The sequence below is a fragment of the Coregonus lavaretus genome, assembly GCF_964263955.1.
Source record: "Coregonus lavaretus genome assembly, chromosome: 17".
In the NCBI taxonomy this organism is placed as follows: Eukaryota; Metazoa; Chordata; class Actinopteri; order Salmoniformes; family Salmonidae; genus Coregonus; species Coregonus lavaretus.
Genome location: NC_140004.1, coordinates 4,186,732 through 4,214,180, shown reverse-complemented (window position 1 = coordinate 4,214,180; position 27,449 = coordinate 4,186,732). Strand labels below are relative to the sequence as shown.

Genomic DNA, 27,449 nt, shown 5'->3' with positions numbered 1-27,449 from the left:
ATTATTTTTTAGATTGGCCTTGGCATTGCAAACATATGATTTTTAATATCATTTTTAAATGTATTAATTTTACAATTAAATTATAGTGCAACATTTTAGGCATGTTTGACCTCAAAGCAAATGAGATCACGCGCCCCCCCTGTAAACTCTGGCGCCCCCCTAAGGGGGGAACCACTGGTCTAAGGCACTGTATCGCAGTGCTAGCTGTGCCACTAGAGATCCTGGTTCGAGTCCAGGCTCTGTTGCACCCGGCCGCGACTGAGAGACCCATGGGGCGGCGCACAATTGGCCCAGTTTCGTCCAGGTTAGGGGAGGGTTTGGCCGGCAGGGATGTTCTTGTCCCATCGCGCACTAGCATCTCCTGTGGCGGGCCGGGCACAGTGCACGCTGACACAGTCGCCAGGGTACAGTGTTTCCTCTGACACATTGGTGAGGCTGGCTTCCAGGTTAAGCGGGCATTGTGTCAAGAAGCAGCTCGGTTGGGTTTCGGAGGACGCACGGCTCTCGACCTTCGCCTCTCACGAGTCCGTACGGGAGTTGCAGCGATGGAACAAGACTGTAAATCATTTTTTAAATTAAAACTAAAAATTACAACATATACAAAATATTAATACAAAAAACTAAGCAGAAGAACTCTCCATTCATAACTCAGTCCTACCTACCTACAGGTTGTGGAAAATGTGCTCTTTAAATATTTCTCCAGTAGGTTTCCTCAAGGAGAAAGCCCCCCACTTCTATGTCAAAGATAATAAAACAAAAACTCTTTAGTAAATACCACAGTAATGTCCCCAAAAACACTACAGTAAATACTATAATCCGCAAAAACACTACAGTAAATGTTACAGTATACTACAGTCCGCAAAAACACTACAGTAATTACTATAATATACAGCGCATTTGGAAAGTATTCAAACCCCTTCACTTTTTCCACATTTTGTTTAAGTTACAGCCTTATTCTAAAATTGATTTAATCTTTTTTTTCTCCTCATCAATCTGCACACAAAACCCCATAATGACAAAGAAAACAGGTTTTTTGAAGGATCGAGGGAAAGATGAACGGAGCAAAGTACAGAGAGATCCTTGATGAAAACCTGCTCCAAAGGGCTCAGGACCTCAGACTGGGGCGAAGGTTCACCTTCCAACAGGACAACGACCCTAAGCACACAGCCAAACAATGCAGGAGTGGCTTCGGAACAAGTCTGAATATCCTTGAGTGGCCCAGCCAGAGCCCGGACTTGAACCCGATCAAACATCTCTGGAGAGACCTGAAAATAGCTGTGCAGAGACGCTCCCCATACAACCTCACAGAGCTTGAGAGGATCTGCAGAGAAGAATGGGAGAAACTGGCCAAATACAGGTGTGCCAAGCTTGTAGCGTCATACCCAAGAAGACTTGAGGCTGTAATCGCTGCCAAAGGTGTTTCAACAAAGTACTGAGTAAAGGGTCTGCATAGTTATGTAAATGAGATATTTCCGATTTTTATTTGTTATAAATTAGCAAAAAAATCGAAAAACCTGTTTTTGCTTTGTCATTATGGGGTATTATGTGTAGATTGATGAGGGGAAAAAAACTATTTAATCCATTTTAGAATAAGGCTGTAACTTAACAAAATGTGGAAAAAGTGAAGGGGTCTGAATACTTTCCAAATGCACTATATATTATTCTTTTTTAAATACTACGGTATACTACATTATACTACAGTGAATACTACAGTAACGTCCGCAAAACCACTACAGTGAATACTATAGTATTCCTACCATAGTATACACCATAGTATTTTTCCATGTGGGATGGGACTAATGGGGAAAGTGAACAAACAAAATCTGCTGACTGTATATGTTTTTAATTTGAATGTATATTGTATGTTTGTATTGTCATAATTGATGATTATGCTTGTTTATGATGATGTCATCATATTGGGCTCTGCAGCTTTGCAGGGAACCAATAAAGGAGGGTCTTTGTGGTTAGGGGGAAGCTCTGCCAGGCTAAGTCCTGCAAACAACACTACAGTAGGGGCCGTAACACCACACGGCGTGAGCAGGAAACCACCGCGCTCAATAGAGATGCTGCCTCGCAGACATTCATAACTAAAGGAGCTTTTGTCCATCATTTCTGGGAAAACTTGCCAGGTTCACATTGAGGGATTTCCAGACACGCCATTCAGGGGGCCAAGTCCCTCTGAGGAGCCAACGGGCCCCAGCAGAAGGGTTTCACCCAGCTGTCAGCTGCAGAATGCCATCATATCGCCACTTTATTACAAATGACAGGCTCGCCGCTGGAAACGCCCCCCATTGATTAGAGTCTGGATAATTGGATTGTGGCGATCCAAGCTGAATGCTGGCATTTAGAAGGAGTCCTTTTAGGAGATCGGGCTGACCGAGCCACAGCCAAGGACAGGGGGAGGATGGGGGGATGGGAGAAAGATAAGTCACATGAAATGGTCTTCTGCATTACATTGCCTAGTAAGCTGTGACTGTACTGTAGATTCCTTTGAGGGGGGTCACATAACATAATTACTAAATAAAAAGGGTACAATTTCACTGACAATCTGGTACATCATTTGTATTTTAATGATCTGAACTGTGTGTGTGTGTGTGTGTGTGTGTGTGTGTGTGTGTGTGTGTGTGTGTGTGTGTGTGTGTGTGTGTGTGTGTGTGTGTGTGTGTGTGTGTGTGTGTGTGTGTGTGTGTGTGTGTGTGTGTGTGTGTGCGTGTGCGTGTGCGTGTGCTTGCATGCATGCGTGAAACAGGTGAGAAGTCCTCAGATAGCTAAGCCTGTTGGGTATAGCCCAGGTCCCTAATCAATTATATAAATGGGCTGTATAGAGCAAACATCTGTTGTCTTAACCTGGGAATGAATCACTGACATGTTCCCTTCCTGTGATTTTTGCCCAACCCATGAAAACAAACAAAAACACAATCATTACTGTGAACTCTGTATCTTTCATAACTCAGAGTGGCTTCATCTAGCACTAAAATATTAATGTCATTAAATATGCCTGCTCTGGTCAAAAACTCAGCTTGTTTTCTGAAAATCCGGTGAGGAACCCCGCAGAGAGGCTGGAGAATGAGACATGCGGATATCTGCTGAGGAGGCTTTTTATTGTATAACCAAATATGAGAACACACAGACTCATTGATTGCAGTTTCTACTGCTGCTTCCTGTCCCATTGTATTCCAATCAGAATCACAATCCTCTCCATCCTGGCTGTTCAATACTAAAAAAGCTCAAACCTGAAGATATTAATCTCACTCCATTTATTTCATTTCTATGATGTCTGTCTCGCCTAGACTTGCAAAGCGAGTGTATATTACTAGACACTTTTGAAGTTTACCAGTAAATTACCATACATTTTAGTAACTTTCAAGGATTTTATACAATTTATCACAAGGCATCTAGTAGCCCTTTTGGGTACTTCAGATTATCAAAGGTGTCTGTAATTATCTCTGGCCCTCCGTGTGGCCTTATCACATGTAAAATATCCAAAAAAATAAAAAGAAGATGATTTTAAAAGAAAAAATAGAATGACAAAGTGTAAAACATGATCATAAATATAGACCATCAACTTAGTGAGTACCATTAGTGTTTAGCATTTTACACGCGTACCCGTATAGGGGTTCAAAATAGCAGATTTGGACACTGATAAGCGCCGAAATTGTAACGCAGTGGCCGTACAGTAACATGCTACACATGATGTCAGAGTTCAAGGTCTCTGCTTCACAGCGCAGTATTGTCTTTGACTGACAGCGGTTCTGAACTTGAACACTGCGCGCGACAAAAAGTTGCCTCCCGCTAATTGGGCAACTTTAGCATTTTTCTTTTGTCGTTTGAGTGAGGGAAATGCTGTAAATAAAGAGGACTCTGTGTATTTCGAAAGGTGGGACGTTGAGGATTATAATAACTATGGCTTTGATGTTATACAAGCAAGACAAACACACCTGTTACTTCACATTTCCATATCATAAAACCCCTGTAATATACAGTGTTGACGTTTATGATCATTATGTTTGATGTACAGGATGACATGGTGTCATACCCTGGGTTGTTCTGAACAGAATTAACCTTTGTTTGTCCTATTGTGAAGAACTCTGGCGGGGAAAATGTACCAGAATGCACTCATGACTCTATTCTATGCACACCAAAATTACGATCTGCTTCTCTGAATTGACTTGTGAAAGCCAAACACTGTAAGATCATATTTTGTAACTTAGCCAGCCATGTTGGCAATAAAACAAGCTTTCAAATGATGCCCACCTGACCAGATTAAGTTATTGGACCGTTTTTGGAATGCGTAAACAACAGTAATTATGTGATGGCGGGATGCGGGACTGTGTTCCAAAAACAACTACAAGTCTGCTTGCTCTAGTTCCTCAACAGCACATCTAGGAGAGCTAAAAAAAAACACCTTATAGTTGAAGACTCTTCTTTGAGTTATAAACGTGCATTGGAATTGCGTAGGAATTGTGCACACTTTGGAGAATTATGTGGCCACTTGGAGACGTTAGACCTCTCACTCAAACCCTTGTCATTTTTTTGTCTTATGTTGCACATACCCCAAATTTTATTTTAATATTCTTATCATGTTACTGAGTATTGTCAGATTTCGTTATCAACAAATATAGAGAAAAGTACAGTAAATGTCAAATGCACATAAAATCAACAGTGTAATGTTTGGATTCAGTCTAATACATTTCCCACAATCTCCAAACTGTTCCCTTTTGATTGCTACCATGGTTATGCATATGCTTTCCACATTTCTTCTGCAAGAAACATTTCAATTTAGCCCTATCCATATAGGCCAATTCCCACGAGTAAGGGGTAATATGAGGGTTTCAGCATGAAATATCCTATATATTATTTTACACAATTATTTATTTTACTATGTCAATATGTCTTTGTTGTAAATGTTTTGGCGCCAAACTGGTGGCAGTCGTGTAAAAAGTCAATAGTTGGAGGTGTTGCAGAGTTAATTGAAAACAATGCCATTGTTGATTAGATGCTTTTTTCATTAATTAGGCTATTTTCTATTGAACCATATGGTCTATCCAATAGAAACTCTTGGACAATATATGGACACAGATATAAAACAAATTATACTATATATGAATACAGATTTTTGTTTTGTTATTCAAGCATAAATTACCAAAATTACCATAGATTGCCATACATTATCTGTTACCAAAATTACAGAAGATTCCGGTAATTTTGGTAAATTACCAGTAGAATTGCAACCCTAGTCTCACCTCATTATTACCTTTGCATCACAGTCTTTCGATATTCTTGACACTTTCAACAAAAAGGTGGATATGGCATAACTATGGTACAGAGCAGCATGTCATTAAACTAGATTATTTTACCTGTCTGTCAGTCATACAGCATTTCACCCTTATTTTCCTCAAAAGTCACTCTCCCTCCCAAGAAGACCTTGTAGACTTGCCTTGCTAAACCCTATCCACCTCAGTCTCAGCCACAGCTCCGTGTGCTGTCAGCTTGGTGTGTTACTGTGGAGACACGGAGTGGGAATCGTAATTTATCGCTACATCTGAGAGCAGAAGACAAGAACTCACAAGCAGCCGCCATGAGTGTAAAGCTCCCCTTCCACACACCCCTCGTGCTGTTATCCAATTACAGTCCCCCTTACTGCTTTAATCAATATGAGCCATGAACGCACGCACATCTACCTGTTCACTAATTAATATGGTTATGGCGGGAGATGATGAGATAGAGCGCAGTGTGTAAACATAAGTGGCAGCAGCATAGCTTTCGCAATTAACCGTATTTCACCTGCAAAGCAATGAGAACAGGCTGCGCCTGGTTACTTTAACACACACCCGCTCTCCATAGAATTTGAGACCCCCTCCAAAACTGAAGCGGTACTACACAGAGATGGGTGAGGAGCAATCCATCTCTACAAGGTCCCGGGCGGATCGGGCTCCAGCAGCAAGGATGGTTTAAAGAGGACTGATGTTGATGTTGAGAACAACGCCTTGATCTCCCCTCACCTTCAAATCCCTGTGAACGATTCTGGCAAATCATCCCTGCAATCTAGATAATAATAAATATCTGTCCTAAAGAAGTCCCATTCATCACTCCTCTCTTTGTGTTTGTCCTTAATGTGGACAGTAATGGGTGGTGCCTGCGAGAATCCCCTTGTAGAGGACAAAACAAAGTTAAAGATTCCTTGTTAATGGTGGGATTGGAGTTCAGGGGCCTTTTGTTGTCAGGCTAACTTTTTTTGAACTCGGCTCCGTCATTCATTGAATCAGATGGCTCTTCAACACAAAACCCACTGATATTGCCAACTACTTTAATGATTTTTTCATTGGCAAGATTAGAAAACTTAGGCATGACATGCCAACAACAAATTCTGAACCTACACATCCATGCATAACTGACCAAATTATGAAAGACAAGCATTGTCATTTTGAATTTCATAAGGTGAGTGTGGAAGAGGTGAAAGAACGATTGTTGTCTATCAACAATGACAATCCACCTGGGTCTGACAACTTGGATGGAAAATTACTGAGGATGATAGTGGACAATATTGCCACTCCTATTTGCCATCTTTTCAATGTAAACCTACAGGAAAGTGTGTGCCCTCAGGCCTGGAGGGAAGCAAAAGTCATTCTGCTACCCAAGAATAGCAAAGCACCCTTTACTGGCTCGAACAGCCGACCAATCAGCCTGTTACCAACCCTTAGTAAACCTTTGGAAAAAATGGTGTTTGACAAGATACAATGCTTTTTCAAAGTAAACAAATGAACAACAGATTTTCAGCACACTTATAAGGAAGGCCAATCAACATGTACAGCGCTTCCACAAATTACTGATGATTGGCTGAGAGAAATTGATAATAAAAAGATTGTGGGAGATGTTTTGTTAGACTTTAGTGCAGCTTTTGACATTATCGATCATAATTTGCTGCTGGAAAAACATATATGTTATGGCTTTACATTCCCTGCTATATTGTGGATCGAGAGTTACCTGTCTAACAGAACACAGAGGTTGTTCTTTAATGGAAGCCTCTCCAACATAATCGAGGTATAGTCAGGCATTCTTCACAGTCCCCAAATCACATGGATTTTGTGTTGTCGTGGTATTGGAGTAGTGGTCTGAGGGCACATAATTAATGTGTTGTGAAATCTGTTGTGAAATGTAATGTAATGTTTTTAATTGTATATAACTGCGTATATAACTGCCTTAATGTTGCTGGAGCCCAGGAAGATTAGCTGCTGCCTTGGCAGCAGGTAATGGGCATCCATAAGAAATACAAATACAAATACAAACAGGCCTGTTGAGTTTGCAGACACCCAGCTGCTTTCACTATACACACACACACACACATGCATGTAAAAACAGACGCACACAAACACACAAACGGTGAAAAAGCCCACCATATGTGTATGTGTGTGTTTGTGTGTGTGTGTGTGTCCACATGTGTGCTTATTCATGTGTGTGACGACACAACACCTCCCAAATGGAGAAAACTTGGACAGGCTTCTTGGCGCCTCTCGTTGCCTTTGTTACGTCTTTGCGGTTTGAGATGACAACCAGGCGACAGGACTCCCTTTCTTCCATCCCATTTAGCTCCAGCGCCAAGCCTATTACAGTACCTGTTAGACTCACGGGGAGCATTGTAGTGGAGACACTCGGTAAACCAAGGCAGATGGGAGAGGCTAAGTCCCAGGTTTGGAATAAACACTCCTTCGTAATGTTATGCAATGGCTTAGTAACAAGTTCTGTCGGTGTGAAAAAGGCAAGTGCTGAGCTTAGCGGTAAGTCACTGCTAAGAGCCGTGCTAAGACCTACAGTTGAAGTCGGAAGTTTACATACACTTAGGTTGGAGTCATTAAAACTTGTTTTTCAATCACTCCACAAATTTCTTGTTAACAAACTATAGTTTTGGCAAGTCGGTTAGGACATCTACTTTGTGCATGACACAAGTCATTTTTCCAACAATTATTTACAGACAGATTATTTCACTTATAATTCACTGTATCACAATTCCAGTGGGTCAGAAGTTTACACACGAAGTTGACTGTGCCTTTAAACAGCTTGGAAAATTCCAGGAAATTATGTCATGGCTTTAGAAGCTTCTGATAGGCTAATTGACATGATTTCAGTCAATTGGAGGTGTACCTGTGGATGTATTTCAAGGCCTACTTTCAAACTCAGTGCCTCTTTGCTTGACATCATGGGAAAATCAAAAGAATTCAGCCAAGACCTCAGAAAAAAATGTGTAGACCTCCACAAGTCTGGTTCATCCTTGGGAGCAATTTCCAAATGCATGAAGGTACCACGTTCATCTGTACAAACAATAGTACGCAAGTATAAACACCATGGGACCACGCAGCCTTCATACCGCTCAGGAAGGAGACGTGTTCTGTCTCCTAGAGATGAACGTACTTTGGTGCGAAAAGTGCAAATCAGTCCCAGAACTACAGCAAAGGACCTTGTGAAGATGCTGGAGGAAACATGTACAAACGTATGTATCTCCACAGTAAAACAAGTCCTATATCGACATAACCTGAAAGGCCACTCAGCAAGGAAGAAGCCACTGCTTCAAAACCGCCACAAAAAAGCCAGACTACGGTTTGCAACTGCACATGGGGACAAAGATCGTACTTTTTTGAGAAATGTCCTCTGGTCTGATGAAATACACACCTCTGTAGCTCAGCTGGTAGAGCACGGCGCTTGTAACGCCAAGGTAGTGGGTTCGATCCCAGGACCACCCATACACAAAAAAAAAAAATTATGCACGCATGACTGTAAGTCGCTTTGAATAAAAGCGTCTGCTAAATGGCAAATTATATTATTATTATATTATTATAAATAAAAATAGAACTGTTTGGCCATAATGACCATTGTTATGTTTGGAGGAAAAAGGGGGGGCTTGCAAGCCGAAGAACACTATCCCAACCCGTGAAGCACGGGGGTGGCAGCATCATGTTGTGGGGGTGCTTGCTGCAGGAGGGACTGGTGCAGTTCACAAATGGCATCACGAGGAAGGAAAATTATGTGGATATATTGAAGCAACATCTCAAGATATCAGTCAGGAAGTTAAAGCTTGGTCGCAAATGGTCTTCCAAATGGACAATGACCCCAAGCATCCTTCCAAAGTTGTGGCAAAATGGCTTAAGGACAATAAAGTCAAGGTATTGGAGTGGCCATCACAAAGCCCTGACCTCAATCCTATAGAACATTTGTGGGCAGAACTGAAAAAGTGTGTGCGAGCAAGGAGGCCTACAAACCTGACTTAGTTACAGCAGCTCTGTCAGGAGGAATGGGCCAAAATTCACCCAACTTATTGTGGGAAGCTTGAGGAAGGCTACCCGAAACGTTTCACCCAAGTTAAACAATTTAAAGGCAATGCTACCAAATACTAATGTAAACTTCTGACCCACTGGGAATGTGAAATATAAGCTGAAATAAATAATTCTCTCTACTATTATTCTGACATTTCACATTCTTAAAATCAAGTGGTGATCCTAACTGACGCTAAAACAGGGAATTTTTACTAGGATTAAATGTCAGGAATTGTGAAAAATTGAGTTTAAATGTATTTGGCTAAGGTGTATATAAACTTCCGACTTCAACTGTATGTGTAAATAGTATCAGATTCATCAAAGTAGTGTACGTGCCTATATTTACATGGATGTATGCACATACTGTATGTATTATATACAACCCCAACATGAATCATGCGTTGTTATTTTCTGTGCACAGTTAATTGTTTATAATATGAGCAGAGTCCTGTAATATGTTTTCTTCACATCAATGCATCTGCACGAAAATGTGCATTCTGATAATGTATCACTACATACATCACTATAATAATATATCACTCCGTAGGCCATGATCAGAAATGAATTAAGAACCCTTTTTAATTAACGAAAGCAAATTGGGTTTTATTGTCGTTGTTCGAAGAGCAACAGATAAACAGGTGTTTCGATACAATGGAATACATAGAAGATGCTTCCAGTAGCATATCATAAGGAGCAGATCCACCATCATCATTCAGCCAAAACACATGTAATGTATTCAGTAATAGCACTACTCATGATGAGACTTCAAAGACGAGAGAGCATCTCAGGTACAGATGCTTCAGAGAGGCTTAACAAAAGCACCAGTGGTAATAACTATTAGGTTCTTAGACTGCACTAGACTGTACACCTGCCACCCTCCACAAATAACCAGTGTCTATTAGCTAAGCAGGTTCCAACCACACTTCTCCTTGTGTTCAGACTTCCCAGGCTTCCCAGGCAATATTGTTATAGTAGGGGTTATTTGATGTCAGAAGGAAGCGAAGGGATTTATTTAAAACCCAGGGAAATATGACTCATTTAGTTGAGGTCTGTTCAGTCGAACACAGGTTTTGGGTGTATTTCTTTTTTTTGTTATCAATTATCAGTTAATTAAATCATGGAATCATGCTAGAGGAGTTCGTTTATATTTTGTGCCACACGCCTCTGTATTTATTATCAGATATCTCCTGAGACAAATGCCATCGACATTACAAGCTTAATTAATTGTTAGCAGCGTTTCAGGTAGTGGCAGTATTGAAACATATTTGAGAAGTATTGGAAGAATATCAACCAAAATGGCGAGCCTTTTAATAAAAAATTATAATCTTCCCAATCCTAGAGTGCATAACAACAGTGACAGAGAGTATCACTGGTAAAGTACAGTGGAATCCAATTGACACCCTTTTCAGAATGGTGCAACTAACAGTACAAGAGATTTCCAATAACCAAACCTTTTCTTCATTTTCTGGGAAACACCTAATATAGTGTTATTCAGTTCAGTGTGTCAAGGTTTGGTCTGAAAATGGAGGGATTTATGTGGGTTCCATCTGACATTCTGAAAGGCTGAAGCATATCCACAGAAAAACCATGCAGAGTCGTCGGGGGAAAATAATGGACTTTGTCTGCCACTCCTCTGGCCTCGCTGAGTGCGAGATGTACTGATGGTGGTGGTTGTAGTGACTGCAGGGTGAGGGCGAGAGCAGGGCAAGGCCTTACCTTCCTGGACCGCCTGGAAAGGGTTGTTCCCGTCCACAAACTCCACGGAGATGGTGATCTTCTCCGTCTCCAGGATCTCGTTGTTGAGGTTGAGGTCCGCCACAGCCATGCGGAACACCTCGTCATCCTTCCTGGCAGACTCATCAAAGATGGCCCCTACGGAGAGAGAGAAAGAAGAGAGGGAGAGCAAAGGAGAGAGCGAGAGGGGGGAGAGAGGGAGGAAAGGGGAATGATAAGTGATCTTGTGACTAAGGAAAGTATCATGCAAGCCTCTTGGACCTCATACTGTACGTGTGCCTACAAATCAATAGAGCAACAATCCATTTGCTGGGAAATAAGGAAGGTATCCCACAGTCAATGGGTGTATACAATACAGGAACATTCTCCCTGCATCCTGCAGGAATCCAAATAGAGCCAGTATCTCTTCTTTTGGCCTTGCATTTCCTCTCTGCTTGTTGCCTGCAGCAAATTAGCTAGTAATTGTTTAAAACTGCTCACTGAAGCAATGCTAAATGCATTTTGCTGACCTGCAAATAGTCATCATTTAGAAATAGATGGTGTGTATGATACAGATTGGTGAGTCATACAGTAAACTCACCAATTCGGAGCTAAATTCACATTTTGGGACCAAGTGCAGGTCAGTGTGATTTCTGGTCACACTTTTCACAGACCTTCACAAAAATTACAGCATGGTAACATCCTGAGGATTGCAGTAGCCTATGCTATGAACTCTAAACCACGTCAAGCGACAAAGTCAGTCCTTGTGACCATGTGCACTGGAGAGTGCCCGTCAAGTCAGACATTCCACTCCCATTGCCATCCCCTCATTTAGCAACAAAGAGACTTTGTAAACGTTTCATCATGTTTGTTCGTGTTACTGCCGTTTTCAAGCATTCTACTGCTAGGCATGTCCCATCAAACACTAGTTAAGATTGTTTATTTATAATTTTAAGTACATTGGGAGAATCTAAATTGCATACTCCTCGTGTCCTCTCTCCTCTCCTCCTTCTCAAAACCCATTGGAGGAGAAGGTGCCAAACACACTTTGCAAATGTTGCTAATGTTTGTTCATGTTCCCTAGCGTTTTCAAGCGTATTCCTACTGCTAGACATGTCCCACTGCCTGAAATTTCAGCCTGGTTTGGTGGGATGGAGTTTTGCCCTGCCTGGTGACATCACCAGGTGGTAAATTAGTTAATAGACAAATAAGAAAGAGTTCCAAAACTCTCTGCCAATAACAGCTAGTTTTCAGTTTTCCCCTCCCTACTCAGACCACTCCCAGACTGTCCTAGCAAAATTATTGCTTGAGAAATTGCTAAGAATCTATTTCTGTTTCTTTTTAACATTTTTATTTAAACCAAACACAGTAAGGTAGCCTACTTAATTGTTACTCAGAAATGATTTGATATTGAGATAAAAATGGCTGCATTGGACCTTTAACTTTGGTTATTTAGAATTTAAGGTACATTGTATCGCCAGCCTGTAGCCCTACTCACCATCGCAGGTTGTTTGTGGACTAGTTCGGAGAGCGAGCACACCTGTGACATACACATAGTTAACCAACAGGTTCACGCGCACAGTAATCGGAATGTTCCATGTTGGAGGGTGTTTTCCCAATATTTGTTGAGTGTTATGAGATCATGTCCTGGTATGTTGAAATATATTATGTAATGGCCATTGACTTAAATCAGAAATATTGATTATAGTGAGATTTGTTAATTGATGAAATACCTGTTTAGGTGCATTTTGGATTATCCCAGTGTTAGAAGTTGGGCTTTTAACCTGTTCAGGTTGCCCTTTTCCTGAGAGCTTATTAGGCTAGATTGACATGTTGTCCCAGGGCTCTCTAACTCAGCTGTGTGAGGAAATATTGACCCAAAGTTATAGGTGTGACTAGTTTGAAAATGGTAGCTAAAAGCCAGTAGCTTCAGTGTATCGGCCATTTAACTTATGTTTGTTATTTTTGTCAGTCAAATGTTTGTCAATGCTTCATGTAAATTATATTCATGGTTAAAGCTTTACTGACCTTTTTTGAACCTGTAAATAAATACCACCATTTTGCACCTGAAGTCCACCTGACTGCTGATGCTTGGCACCCCTGAAAAGACAGTGAGGTCCACTATCTTACATCAAGCGACAAAGTCTGTCCTGAAAAAGACATCCACCGTATGATTGTTCGGTGTGTTGTCTTGTTTCACTTTCTGATGGAGTCAATTGTTTTAAACGCCATGCAATATGAATGAGAAAAGTCAACCAAAAACACAGGGCAGCATGAATAAATTGTCAAATAAAAGACGCATTCCTTCATCTATTTATAGTTGCATTATTGATGCGACTCAAATGTGGTTCAGAGTGAATCTAAAGAAACATTTCCCACAATGAGGTCTGATTGAAACAGATCAAATAATAGAATACCTATCCCTTTGAGAGCGTGGGGCATAGGCCTATACCTTACAGGATGTCATTGATCCCTCTGTGATGGGGGTGTTATGTCTGATTGGTTGTACAGTAGTATGGTAAATCTACTATTAAATATCAGCGTTTACAGGGATGAAGTCAAATGTGAGCCGGTGGTCTGTTGTGAAATCGGCTGGTAAAGACAATGCTTTCAAAGCCCTGCAGAACTCTGTCAGACAAGACAAATCTCCCTCCCAACCAGCAGCAACGTACTCACTTTGTCTCCAATCCTCCGCAAAAACATCATTCCAGTTCTTTTATCTGGGCCCCGGAATTGAGTTGCCATAGAAACAAAACTCAAGGTGGAGGCTTCAAAACGCACTTTAAAGCTGCATATCTCACCCGTGGCGGTGTGAAATGGTATAGAGGGGGACGATATTTTCCCTCAATGTCCCCTCTAAAGTGGCCGCCTCGCTCTCTGTTTTGTTCCCTTAACTGAAACCATCAGATATTCAAATGGAACAATCATTAAAACATCTTAATGGAAATAAATTACTGGTGGGGATTGATTTTAAGGCCTTTCCACCTGTGATTAGTTTTCATTTCGGTGAGTGATTCATGATCCGTTGATGATGATTACGTACATCGAGCCTTTTGCATCCTACCCGTAGAAACATGAATTAGGAATGAGCTCATCCATACATTCATAAAATATGATTAATCAAAATAGTATGAATAATAAACGGACAGTCTCCAAACATACAAATGTGCTTTTGAAGGTCGGCGTCGGAATCCACTGAATGAAATAATAAATAGTAATAACTTGTTTACTTTCTACTGACCTTCAATCACAACTCAAATCAATAAACTTGTTAAATGATGATATTTGCTATCTCTTTCTTCATTTGTCTCCTAATGTACCCCAGCTGGGCAATAATGAGTGATTCTACATCTGATCTCAGACCTGTGACCAGATACGTTTTGCATAACAAGGGATTTATCAAGGGATGGTAGACCATACTAGACTGTGCACACTGGCACCTGCCAGCAGCTGCAAACTCATACATAGCACATAGCAAAAGAGAGCAGAAGGCCAAGGCCCCACTGTGCACATCATGGCCATTGTCACATTGATTAATGTCTCCAAGCTCTCTCTAGGGGAGAAAAAGTGAAGATTATTATTTTTCCTTCAATCCACTTCACACAGGAAGCTCAAAAAAAAAAAGATATATGTTTTTTATGTGCACGCACGCGTGTGTGTGTGTGTGCGTGTGTGTGGATGCAGGCCTGGGTGACTGCACTGGTATGATGTGGATGGCAGCACTGCATGCTGATTTACAAGCAGCCTTCCTCCTGTTCTAAACTCTTCTCCAGCATGGCTCCTCCAGCTCTTGGACAATTGGATTGTGAAGAAAGGCAAACGTCACAACATATATCAGAGGAGACGATAAAGGCATTGCATCTAGCTTTACACCGACGCACCAAGGGCAACAGGGCTCAAATGCACAATATGTAATCATTGCTATTTCCACAACAGCTATTTGGAGGCAGAATACATTAAAGGCGAGAAATGATTTGGGAAATGCTATTGATTCCTGAGTGCTTCAAACATCTAATATTCCTGTTGTTGTTTACTATGGTTTACTGATGAATATCCAGTTTGTCAGTTAGTCCAATAACGTCTCCAGGAGGAGGTTCCTGCTGGCTTCCCTTCATGAAACATCACTTATCGTTTGGCCTTTATTCTGTTGAATGAAAAGTACACATTGTTAAATACACACTGAGAGAATCAACATGAGTTCCCTTTTAACTACAGCAAATCACCCAACAGAACAGAGGCTCTTTTCCAATTTCCAGCACTATTATTTCACAACGTCAATAGAGCTCGCATAATTAGCCTGTGTATTTACGCTAAATAATTTAGCATTAATGAGCAATTGTCTGGAAGGGAATGACTTCACTTGCAATAAGAAGTGAGGGAGTGTGAAGGAAGCTAGTTCCCTCCTGACAGGGTTAGACTTGGAAACAGACTTGTCAGCCAGTTAGAAGATGACTATTAGGGCAGCTGTGCAGTTGGATAGGAAAATCCACGTCTCTCAGGCTGTCCAAGTAGAGACAGGATTCAGAAGGTTATTTATGTGGTGGCAGAGAAGATGGAGAGTTATTAGCTCTAATTGCACATCATTCCTGTATAGGCTATACCTTTATACTGTATCACTCTCTCTCTTTCTCCCGAGTGGCGCAGTGGTCTAAGGCACTGCATCGCAGTGCTAGCTGTGCCACTAGAGATCCTGGTTCGAGTCCAGGCTCTGTCGCAGCCGGCCGCGACCGGGAGACCCATGGGCGGTGCACAATTGGTCCAGCGTCGTCCAAGGTAGGGGAGGGTTTGGCTGGCAGGGATGTGGGTTTGTTTCCCACGGGGGGCCAGTATAAAAAAATATAATAATAATAATGTATGCACTCACTAACTGTAAGTCGCTCTGGATAAGAGCGTCTGCTAAATGTGTAAAATGTAAATGTAAATATCTGAAACCAACTTGCAATACCCCACTAAGATACAGAAGAATACCACTCCCTACACTGGTCTCCACAGCCTAGTATGGGCCGATTGTGACGGAGCAGCCCCATGGCAGTTCTGGCTATGATGATGATAATGGAGGAGCCTTTCCGCGTTGATGATAATGACAATGACAACAATGACAGTGACAGAGGGGAGGGAACCGAGGGGTGGCGCCCACCTTGACAGCAATCGAAAGCTCATGACTAAACAGGAGAGCATATATCCAACTTGTTGGTGATGTATGGTCCTGTGTTATGATGAAAGCAAGATGGAGACGGCGCGGGATGACGATGATGAATCAGTTTGCTCTTGCCGGGGAGAGTGGGTGGAGGGGTGGTGTTTAGGGGAGGCCTGTGAGTGCAAATGTGTGAGGGCGGTCAGATTTACGGCCCATGCCTTGTCTGGGAGAAGGACGTGGCAGCTGACACCTGGGAGACAAGGGCGATTAATTGGCTTCCGGGAGGCCCAGGGGAGAGCAGTAATCGTCTGATAGAACGTGATATAAAACGGCAACACGCCGCCATGTTTATCACGCCGCATGGCAGCCGCGGCCACGCACAGTCACCCATTAATAACTCCACATCTCATTGGTCGGCACCAGCCAACTCTCATCATCACTGCTCCGCCGCATACAAACACAGAGCCCTCTTTAATTGATATCTCTGATGAGACTGGCTAGGTGTCCTCCCCTGCACCAGGCAGGCAGAGGCACAGAGCTTGACACAGAGCTCCACTATGTGTGACTGTGCTAGCAGGAATATAATGGTGTGTGGGCAGTGTTGAGTGAGTTCACAGCAGCCACTGTCAGTAGGGAACTGTGTTCCTGAAATAGACTAAGGAGAAGGCAAGCCAATTCTCATACAGCAGGAAGGAGGGGAGGACTAAGTGTACGTGTGTATCAGCAATCTGCATCTGCGAAATCTATTGCCACCTTTGTGCAAAACTTCAATGATCCCCGAGGACATGGTTTGTACTATGAAATCCACATGTGCCATGTTCCCTTCTCCTGCTGGCTGAACACACACTTTCATTATTATCATGGAAATAAATGTCTTCATCATTAACGCAGCGGCGAAGCTGCCAGCCAGCTCCCTGGCATTGCTGAGCCAATCTAAAGCCTCTCCATGGCTGTTCCTCACCTTCCCCGGCTGTGGGGACACCTTCTCCCTGACATTTAATAGAAGTGGACTTAAATGGGGCTGTTGGATGCCTCAGACGGATGGGGCCTGGGAGGGTGAGTTTCCAATTCCCATTCCCCTTTTTTATTTAACCTTTATTTAACCGGGGAAACCCATTGAGACCAGGGTCTCATTTTCAAGGTGATCTGGGAACAATAGATCAACATAATCAGTCTCAAAACAACACTATCAATTTACAATTTCACATTTCAACAAATGAGAAAATGTCACATCGATCAAAGCATCAATCAAGACACAGATGCTTGGGGTGTTGCTGGATTTCTACCTCCTGGGTGGATACAGGCGTCATGTGGAGTGTACCCCTTGCCACACACACACGGACGTGGACACGCACACACATATACGCACACCTCTTTCATGCCATTTCAGATGGTGTTGGGGTGTTTGGTGGACATTAAAATCTGCCTAAAACAGCACAGTAGTCTCAAAGGTATTAGGTAAAGGCTAGAGAATATTCCAGACAGGAAAATAATATCTCCAAATAATTCCATTGCAATGACCTCAAATCAATAGGCCTACCAGAATGCATCTGTCTCATGGATTTTCTCTATCTCTCTCTATCTTCCATCGCATAGTTTGCCGTATCTGCTCGACAGAACACCCCAAGCAACACTGTCACTAACAAGAGATTCATTTCCAGCTAGCACATAACATTCTGAGAACCATATGTTTCTTAGAGCTTGGTGAGAGTGTGGTTGTACTGTGGTTATTTTGCATACAACCTTCCCACAAAGTACTGGGAAGGGTGCAGGATACCCAGCTAGCACATAACGTTCTGAGAACCATATGTTTCTTAGGTTGGAATTTCAGTACTTCAGCATAACGTTTCCTACAGGTTTCCTCATTCTATTTAAAGTAATGTTTTCAAATTGTTCAGAGAACTTTAAGAAACAACGTTGTTCTGTGGGAATTTCAGTACTTCAGCATAATATTTTCCACAGGTTTCCTCATGGTTCTATTTAAAGTCATGTTCTCAGAACATTCAGAGAACGTTAAGAAACAATGTTCTTCTGTGGGTATTTCAGTACTTCAGCATAACGTTTTCTACAGGTTTCCTCATGGTTCTATTTAAAGTCATGTTCTCAGAACATTAAGAAAACTTTCCATAAAAACCACAAGTTAACATTAGTCATGTTTAAAGAAAGTTCTACACATTCCATTCCATTCTCAGCATCAACAAAACTCTCTCTATCCTCTATCTTGTTAAGTGTGTTCAGGTGTGTTGGCCACGCCCACTAATTGGCCACACCTGATCTTAATGAGTGCTTGTTTCCTTTGAAATGGGTCTGTTTGAATAGACTAAAATTAACAGCTTTGTATAAGTAAAAAAAAACATGGCATGCTAGCTCCAGCCTGGTGATGCAGTGGACTAATTCCATGAATAGAGAGCAGAAGATCATAGGTTCAAATCTCATTGAGGCTGTGCTACAATAAAAAAAAAATATGTGTTTGCATGATTAATGCCTAAGCAAATTAATTTCCATGTGTCCTATCTGTGCTTGGAGTTCAAAACAGTTAACCCAAACTAAGCTAGCAGTGTTATTAAAAGTGTTACTGAAACATGTTCTCAGAACGTTATTTAATTACCTTCAAATAACCTATAATTTCTGTTCTCAGAGTGTTAACAAAAACCACAAAACTTTCAGGGAACCATAGTAAAACATTCTCAGAACCTCCCTGCAACCTAAAAATGTACATTCCCAGAACAGACAACATTTTCACTTCCGTTCTCAGAACGTTTAAAAAACGTTCTGTTTTACCAGTCAGGAAACTTATGGCTTTGTTCCCAGAACAAATGGGAAACCAAAAATGTACGTTCCCACAACTTCCAAGGAACCAAATGTGTCAGCTGGGTTAGAATCACTGGGCTTGAAGTCAGTTGAAAACCCATAACTCTGTAATAAATATCTCTATTTGAATAGCCATTAACACCTTTCCCGAGGTCAGTGTGTGTAGAAAGCATTGTTAATGAGCGCCAATGATAATGACGATGTCAATATTTCCAGATGTTTCCCGCTCATCCGGCTGAGTGGAGTGCGGGAAGGGAATTAGTGCAGAGTGTTATGGTGCTTGACACTAATGGAATGCTGAGCCAATTGTGAGGCTGACACATAATGTGGCCCTCGTCACTGGGGGTTGTCACACAGCATGAGAATGGGAGAGAGAGAGAGCAGTGCACAGATAGGATACACAATGCCTGTAATAATAACCACAATGAAAGAGAGAGAGAGAGTATATGTGTATGTGTTACCCCATACCCCAAATAGCAATTCCTCCGTACACCAAGTATAGGGTGCCTACTCCCTGTCAAGAAAACATGGGTAAAGTAAGAGATTAAAAAAAACACAGCCACTGGGTCATTTTCTGACCTGATGTAGACAAGATCGAGCCACTTCCTCCCAGGCAGGCAGTCTATTCCTCAGGGTGCTCCATCAGCACTGGAGGCCTTTCTGGGAGCAGGCCGTCCAAGAGCAATCTGACCTTCCAGAGATGGGAACTAGTTAGCTCCCACACAGGCCAGGACAGAGCTGAGGAGGAGTGTCTGGAGCGGTGGCAGCCCAGATGTCTGCTAGCAGCTAGTTCATGTAAAACCCTGCGACTCAGCAGAACATAACAAACCAAGCCTGTTGTTTTATTCATCACTGCAGCAAACTTGGTGGCCTGGAGGATGGAGCCAAGCGTTACTGTATGTAGGCCTATGAGTTTCAATAAAACACACTTTGCTTGCTTAGACAATACTATGTTTATGGTGTCTTTGCGGGTTAACTTAAGCAATTTTTGTAGGTAAGGCCTACTGTGCACTACAACTTAGGGAGGTTTTGTAGTAAGTGGACCTATTCTACAGATACAGACACAGAATCCACCCGTAACTTCAATCCAAATCATTCTCTGAAAAAATTTAACTACTACTAGACTATTATAACCCCCACTCACATTTCAAGTCAATTACAAAAAAAGACATATCCTATTCTAAATGCTAGCCACCACACAGAAGCCTCGCATTACCATTCCTAGCATAAGCCAGCCTTCAGAACATTTTCCAGAGACACTTAATATAGATTAATAAGTATTACACAAGGCCACGTTGGGGAGAATGGAATGTGTTCTCTTAAATTCCCCTTTAATAATTTATGGGATAATGATATGATGTGGATGAGCACACAAAAAATTACCAGATACAGTATTAATTTCCTCATTTCAGAGGATTTCAAGAGCAGTCGTCTACACATATGAGCTTGGCAATATGTTCAGCTCTCACACTTTCATTTCGATTAGCTCTTTTTTGGTTTGCTTTGATATTCCCCAACCAACATTTTTCAGTTAAATAAAAAAAAAAAAAGTTAAATGAGAAGAGTTTGATGTGGGGTGAAATCATTGTGATATGAATGGTCTGTACATTCAATTCTGTACTTTTATCAAACACACAAACCTACACCTGTTACAATAATCTTGAGGAGAAAACTGAAGTGAAGAGGATGCAGCCACTCTTGGAAGGACAATGGAACTTGGATTATAAAAATGCTTCTTTATCATTTTCCATTGTCCTCCGAGAGTAGCTGAATATCCTCTTCACTTCAATGACAAATGACTCACAAATCCCCAAACACTCATTCCTCTTTCCATACTTGTACCTATTTGTTACCGAAAGAAAGATACACATATTTATATTCTCCAACATTTTCTCCAAATATCAGACAGTAGAAGTCATTTCACTAATTGTGCAGAAGCACATCATCCACATGGTCCCACTGGGTACTGTCCACTACTAATGCCTTTTCCTCAGGACTTGGTCCTGCTCTGCTCAATTGCAAAGGACCCAGAGCCTGCTGAACTTGGTGCCAAGTTCCTTAAACCCTATTCTCCAAGGCAAACAAATGGTTCCTTGTTCTGTCTTGTTGTTTTTGCTTACCTTTTGAGAAGGAGAACAAACATCACAACATCAATTAATTTTCGCTGTGCTCTCTTGGCTCCCTAAACAGAGTCACTCTAATTAGGTAATTAACGAGGATTAAGAAAACTGAACCGCTCGAATCCAACATTTAATTAGAAAACTAAACGGATACTCTAGTCTTTTGTCTGATGGAGTACCAAGGATGGCTGCCATGTCTCAAGGACAAACTGTTTCTGTCTCTCACCCAAGAGGAAGTGCCATACTGTACATCTTTAAAGAGTCCTTACTTAGTAATGCCAAAACTGATCCATCTTGTCTACCCAATGTAAGCCTTGTGGGTTGAACCTATTACCTTTCTATAGATTAAAGCATTGCTGAATACTTGCAACAGTTCACTAGAACAAATGCTAAAGGATAAAATGTTCAAGCTTCAGGCCTATCACAGCTATGAATGTGTTACATTATTCATTATTAAAGTTGTCTGAATGTCTTTTGAAGGACAGCAAAGTACATCTCATGACGACCAAGAATAGTGTTCCATGACTCTGGCTCATCCAGCTGGTTATGCAGCTTAATGCAGAGATGTGAGTAAACAAAAGATGCTGTGAAAATCTGTTGTGTATACATCTGACATTCGGAATAACTTTTGTGCAAATGTATACATGTTTTTCCTTTGAAGAGGGAAATGTAATCCTTGAATGATTAAAATCCTGTGGAGAGTATTCCATTTTTAAGACATTAATGGGGTGAAGCTTTTGTAAGAGCCTGGATAAGTACTCCACTCTCATCTCAAGCGGTGACATTTCAAGACAATGGATGCTACCACTGTACTGGTTCCTCAGCCGACACAGGCCCGCACCGGGCCTCACAAAAAGACTGCAGTTTGCTCAAACACAATTACACAGGAAAATCTGCATTGAGAATCCTCGAATGGACCATCTGCTTGTAGCGATTACCTTTCCTGGGGAAATCAACTTACATGAAGTGAAGTCAGTTTGTTTCCCAGCAGTGGGCATCTAACAAACAACAGCAGACTTTCCCAAATGAGATCAATCAAAACGATAAGAGTCCAAGCATATTAATAGTTCCACTGTTTGCACTGTAGATACCGTATTGATCACGCATTGACTTTGTCTAGCTTAGTCTAGCTTCACCAAAAGCAGCAAAGGAGGGCATGTGTGTATATTTGGCTCCAAAACTGTGATCAGACGGGCTATAATGAGCGTGTTGGGCTTAGCGATGCTTTCAAAGCCTTGTCATACCCATGCTCATCTGTACCCCTCTGGTGAACTGATGACACTGTGCTCTATTTGGACCATTACATCGGAGGGGGGATCTAAGAACACAACGTTATGATGTCTGGAGATACTACAGAGCTGCAAGTCGGATCATAGCGCGCTTTCATACGGGGCTAGTTCTGTCATGAAACACCCCTGCCGTGTGCCTGTTAAGACAGCACAGGCCCACATAGTTAACCTTTTCTTTGTCTCATCTACTTCCAAATGAGAGCACTGTGAACTGCTGTCACGACTTCGGCCGAGGCTGCCTCGACCTCCTTGTTTGGACAGGCTTCGGCGTTCGTCGTCAGCGGCTTACTAACCACTGCCGCCCCAATCGTCATCACAATTGTCTTGTCTTGTCAATCACACACACCTGGTTCCTATCCCCTAATTAGTCTGTGTATAAGTGTTCCCTCTGCCACCTTGTCCTTGTGGGTGATTGTTATTTGAGAGAGTAGTGTAGCTCGGTGTAGCTCCTCGTAACATATTGTTGCCAGGGTAGATTTTCCCCTGTGCCTATGTATTATTGGATATCTGTTACAGTGTATTTGCCAGGGATGATAGTTTCCCCTGTGCCTGTTTCGTTTATCGCTATTTGAGCGCATTTGTGTGTCTACGAAGGAATAAACTCTGTATTCGGTGATTACCCTCCTGCACCTGACTCCTTTCCATCACACTCATCACAGAATCACCCACCCGCTATGGAGTCAGCGGGTGAAGAGCGCATGCCTGGAGTCGTGACACGGGTCCAAGAGCATTCCACGATGCTGGTGTTGTGGAAGACAATCACTATATTACAAATCAAAATACTTCCAGAGTTTTTGTAATATAGTGATTATTTTCCACAACACTGGCCAGCTTGGGGGAAGCGATGGATCGGGTTCTTCAGGTCGTCCAACGCCTGGAGAGGAGAGGACCCGATCTGTCGAGACCAGCTGGCCAACCGGATCCAGCCACCTACACCCCAGCACCCGGAGGGATCCAAATATCCCGACCACGGGTGTTTGATGGGACGGCAGCGCTGTGCCAGGGATTCCTCCTCCAAATGGAGCTGTACTTCTCCAGCATCAGGCCGGCGCCATCGGAGTGGGAGAAGGTGTCCGTCCTCGTTTCCTGCCTCTGTGGGAAAGCCCTGGAGTGGGCCAACGCGGTGTGGAACGAATGAGGAGCCGTGTTGGAGGACTACGGGGAGTTCGCTCGCCTCTTTCGGGCGGTCTTCGTTCACCCGCCCGAGGGTCGAGAGGCGGGCGTGCGGCTGGTCCACCTGAGGCAGGGGACGAGGACCGCGCAGGACTTCGCGTTGGAGTTTCGGACGCTGGCAGCGGGGTCCGGGTGGAACGAGCGAGGAGGACAGCGACAGTGCCACTGGGGACAGTACACCACATGGTGTAGTCAACGTTCTTTTGGGCCTGGTGGCGGCAGGCAGGGCACTCACGCATCACCCCAGGTATCGAACACCCACACTTGTTCAGAGCCCTCTGCTGCGCACTGTACCCTACCCATCCACTTTCCTGATCACATGGTAGTTCCCCAGTATAAGGCGCTAGTCAATTCAGGCGCAGCTGGGAACTTTATGGACAGGGCATTCGCACGCCGTCAAGGCATGTCATTGGTTCCCCTATCCATTCCACTCCCCATCAGAGCACCCGATAGTCGACCATTAGGGTCCGGGTTTGTTACGGAAGTCACTATACCAGTCACCATGATCACCCAGGAGACACATTATGAGCAGGTTATTTTTTCGATTATTGAGTCTCCTGCTTTCCCTGTGGTATTAGGTATCCCTTGGCTAGCACTCCACAACCCCACCTTCTCATGGCCGCAGAGGGCTCTCACAGGGTGGTTGCGAGAGTGTCAGGGTAGGTGCAACCACGGTGGAAAGTCCAGACGGTACCTCCACCGTGCGCATTCCCCCCCGAATACCTCGATTTGGCGCACACGTTTTCAAAGACGCGTGCGACTAAATTACCACCTCATTGGGCGGGGGATTGCGCGATAAACCTTCGGGTAGATGCTGTACCTCCCAAGAGTCATGTGTACCCCCTGTCGCGGCCTGAAACTGAGGCTATGGAAACATACGTCTCCGAGTCCCTGGGCCAGGGGTATATACAGTGGGGAGAACAAGTATTTGACACACTGCCGATTTTGCAGGTTTTCCTACTTACAAAGCATGTAGAGGTCTGTAATTTTTATCATAGGTACACTTCAACTGTGAGAGACGGAATCTAAAATCCAGAAAATCACATTGGATGATTTTTAAGTAATTAATTTGTATTTTATTGCATGACATAAGTATTTGATCACCTACCAACCAGTAAGAATTCCAGCTCTCACAGACCTGTTAGTTTTTCTTTAAGAAGCCCTCCTGTTCTCCACTCATTACCTGTATTAACTGCACCTGTTTGAACTCGTTACCTGTATTATAGACACCTGTCCACACACTCAATCAAACAGACTCCAACCTCTCCACAATAGCCAAGACCAGAGAGCTGTGTAAGGACATCAGGGATAAAATTGTAGACCTGCACAAGGCTGGGATGGGCTACAGGCCAATAGGCAAGCATCTTGGTGAGAAGGCAACAACTGTTGGCGCAATTTTTAGAAAATTGAAGGAGTTCAAGATGACGGTCATCACCCTCGGTCTGGGGCTCCATGCAAGATCTCACCTCGTGGGGCATCAATGATCATGAGGAAGGTGAGGGATCAGCCCAGAACTACACGGCAGGACCTGGTCAATGACCTGAAGAGAGCTGGGACCACAGTCTCAAAGAAAACCATTAGTAACACACTACGCCGTCATGGATTAAAATCCTGCAGCGCACGCAAGGTCCCCCTGCTCAAGCCAGGGCATGTCCAGGCCCGTCTGAAGTTTGCCAACGACCATCTGGATGATCCAGAGGAGGAATGGGAAGGTCATGTGGTCTGATGAGACAGAAATAGAGCTTTTTGGTCTAAACTCCACTCGCCGTGTTTGGAGGAAGAAGAAGGATGAGTACAACCCCAAGAACACCATCCCAACCGTGAAGCATGGAGGTGGAAACATCATTCTTTGGGGATGCTTTTCTGCAAAGGGGACAAGACGACTGCACCGTATTGAGGGGAGGATGGATGGGGCCATGTATCGCGAGATCTTGGCCAACAACCTCCTTCCCTCAGTAAGAGCATTGAAGATGGGTCGTGGCTGGGTCTTCCAGCATGACAACGACCCGAAACACACAGCCAGGGCAACTAAGGAGTGGCTCCGTAAGAAGCATCTCAATGTCCTGGAGTGGCCTAGCCAGTCTCCAGACCTGAACCCAATAGAAAATCTTTGGAGGGAGCTGAAAGTCCGTATTGCCCAGCGACAGCCCCGAAACCTGAAGGATCTGGAGAAGGTCTGTATGGAGGGGTGGGCCAAAATCCCTGCTGCAGTGTGTGCAAACCTGTTCAAGACCTACAGGAAACGTATGATCTCTGTAATTGCAAACAAAGGTTTCTGTACCAAATATTAAGTTCTGCTTTTCTGATGTATCAAATACTTATAACATGCAATAAAATGCAAATGAATTATTTAAAAATCATACAATGTGATTTTCTGGACTTTTGTTTTAGATTTCATCTCTCACAGTTGACATGTACCTATGATAAAAATGACAGACCTCTACATGCTTTGTAAGTAGGAAAACCTGCAAAATCGGCAGTGTATCAAATACTTGTTCTCCCCACTGTACGTCCCTCCACTTCACCCGCTTCCTCAAGTTTCTTCTTTGTGAAGAAGAAAGATGGCGGTCTGCGCCCAGGCATTGATTATCGATCATTGAACAAGGAAACGATTAGATTTAGTTATCCTCTCCCCCTCATTCCTTCAGTGATTGAGTCAATGCATGGGGCGCACTTCTTCACTAAGCTAGATCTCAGGAGTGCATACAACCTGGTGCATGTTCGGGAGGGGATGAGTGGAAGACAGCATTCAGCACAACCACGGTGAACGAGGTGTTTCGGGACATGCTTGGTCGCGGTGTGGTGGTCTACATCGATGACATCCTGGTGTATTCCGCTACTCGCGCCGAGCATGTGTCCCTGGTTCGCAAAGTGCTGGCCCGACTGTTGGAAAATGACCTTTATGCCAAGGCAGAGAAGTGTATGTTTTTCCAGCAGTCCGTCTCCTTCCTCGGATACCGCATTACCACCTCAGGTGTGGAGATGGAGGGAGATCGCATTTCAGCCGTGAGTAATTGGCCGACTCCAACCATGGTTAAGGAGGTGCAGCGCTTCCTTGGCTTTGCCAACTACTATCGGAGGTTTATCCGGGGCTTTGGCAAGGTTGCAGCTTCCATTACATCCCTGTTGAAGGGTGGGCCGTCCCGGCTGCGCTGGTCTGCTGAGGCTGACCTGGCCTTCAGCAGACTGCGGGGTCTGTTCACCTCTGCTCCAGTACTGGCCCACCCCGATCCATCACTACCGTTCGTAGTGGAGGTGGATGCGTCCAAGGTAGGCATAGGCGCTGTCCTGTCCCAATGCTCGGGCACGCCACCCAAGCTCCGCCCCTGTGCCTCCAGCGGAGCAGGACTACGACGTTGGTGATCGGGAGCTGTTGTCCGAGCTTTGACCGTGTGGAGGCATTGGCTCGAAGGGGCGAAACACCCTTTCCTCATCTGGACGGACCACCGTAACCAGGAGTACATCCGGGCAGCGAGGAGCCTGAATCCTCGCCAGTCAGGTGGGCCCTATTCTTCACCCGGTTCGATTTTTCACTGTCATACATTCCGGGTACGGAGAACATGAAGGCAGACGCACTGTCCCGGCTGTATGACACAGAGGAGAGGGTCAGAGACAACATCCCCATACTCCCGGCCTCCTGCATTGTGGCTCCAGTAGTATGGGCGATGGACGCGGATATAGAGCAGGCATTACGCACAGATCCATCTCCACCACAGTGTCCAGCTGGGCTGCGGTACGTGCCTGCTCTTATCCGTGATCGTCTGATCTTCTGGGCACACACGTCACCCTCCTCTGGTCACCCAGGTATCGGTCGTACAGTGCGCTGCTTGATCGGAAAGTACTGGTGGCCTACCTTGGCTAAGGACGTGAGGGTGTACGTCTCCTCCTGCTCGGTGTGCGC

General features: G+C 43.6%; 1 protein-coding gene across 1 annotated transcript in view; it reads right to left on the bottom strand.

Annotated features, from left to right (window-relative positions):
* The window catches only part of LOC311144768 (glutamate receptor ionotropic, delta-2-like), a gene marked incomplete at both ends in the record, with an annotated part of 582,161 nt that overhangs the window by 493,702 nt on the left and 61,010 nt on the right, over nucleotides 1–27,449 (bottom strand). Inside the window, one exon of the mRNA XM_084180872.1 lies at nucleotides 11,022–11,177. Within this exon, the coding sequence (XP_084036998.1) occupies nucleotides 11,022–11,177 (156 nt within the window). The remainder of the gene's footprint in view (nucleotides 1–11,021; nucleotides 11,178–27,449) is intronic.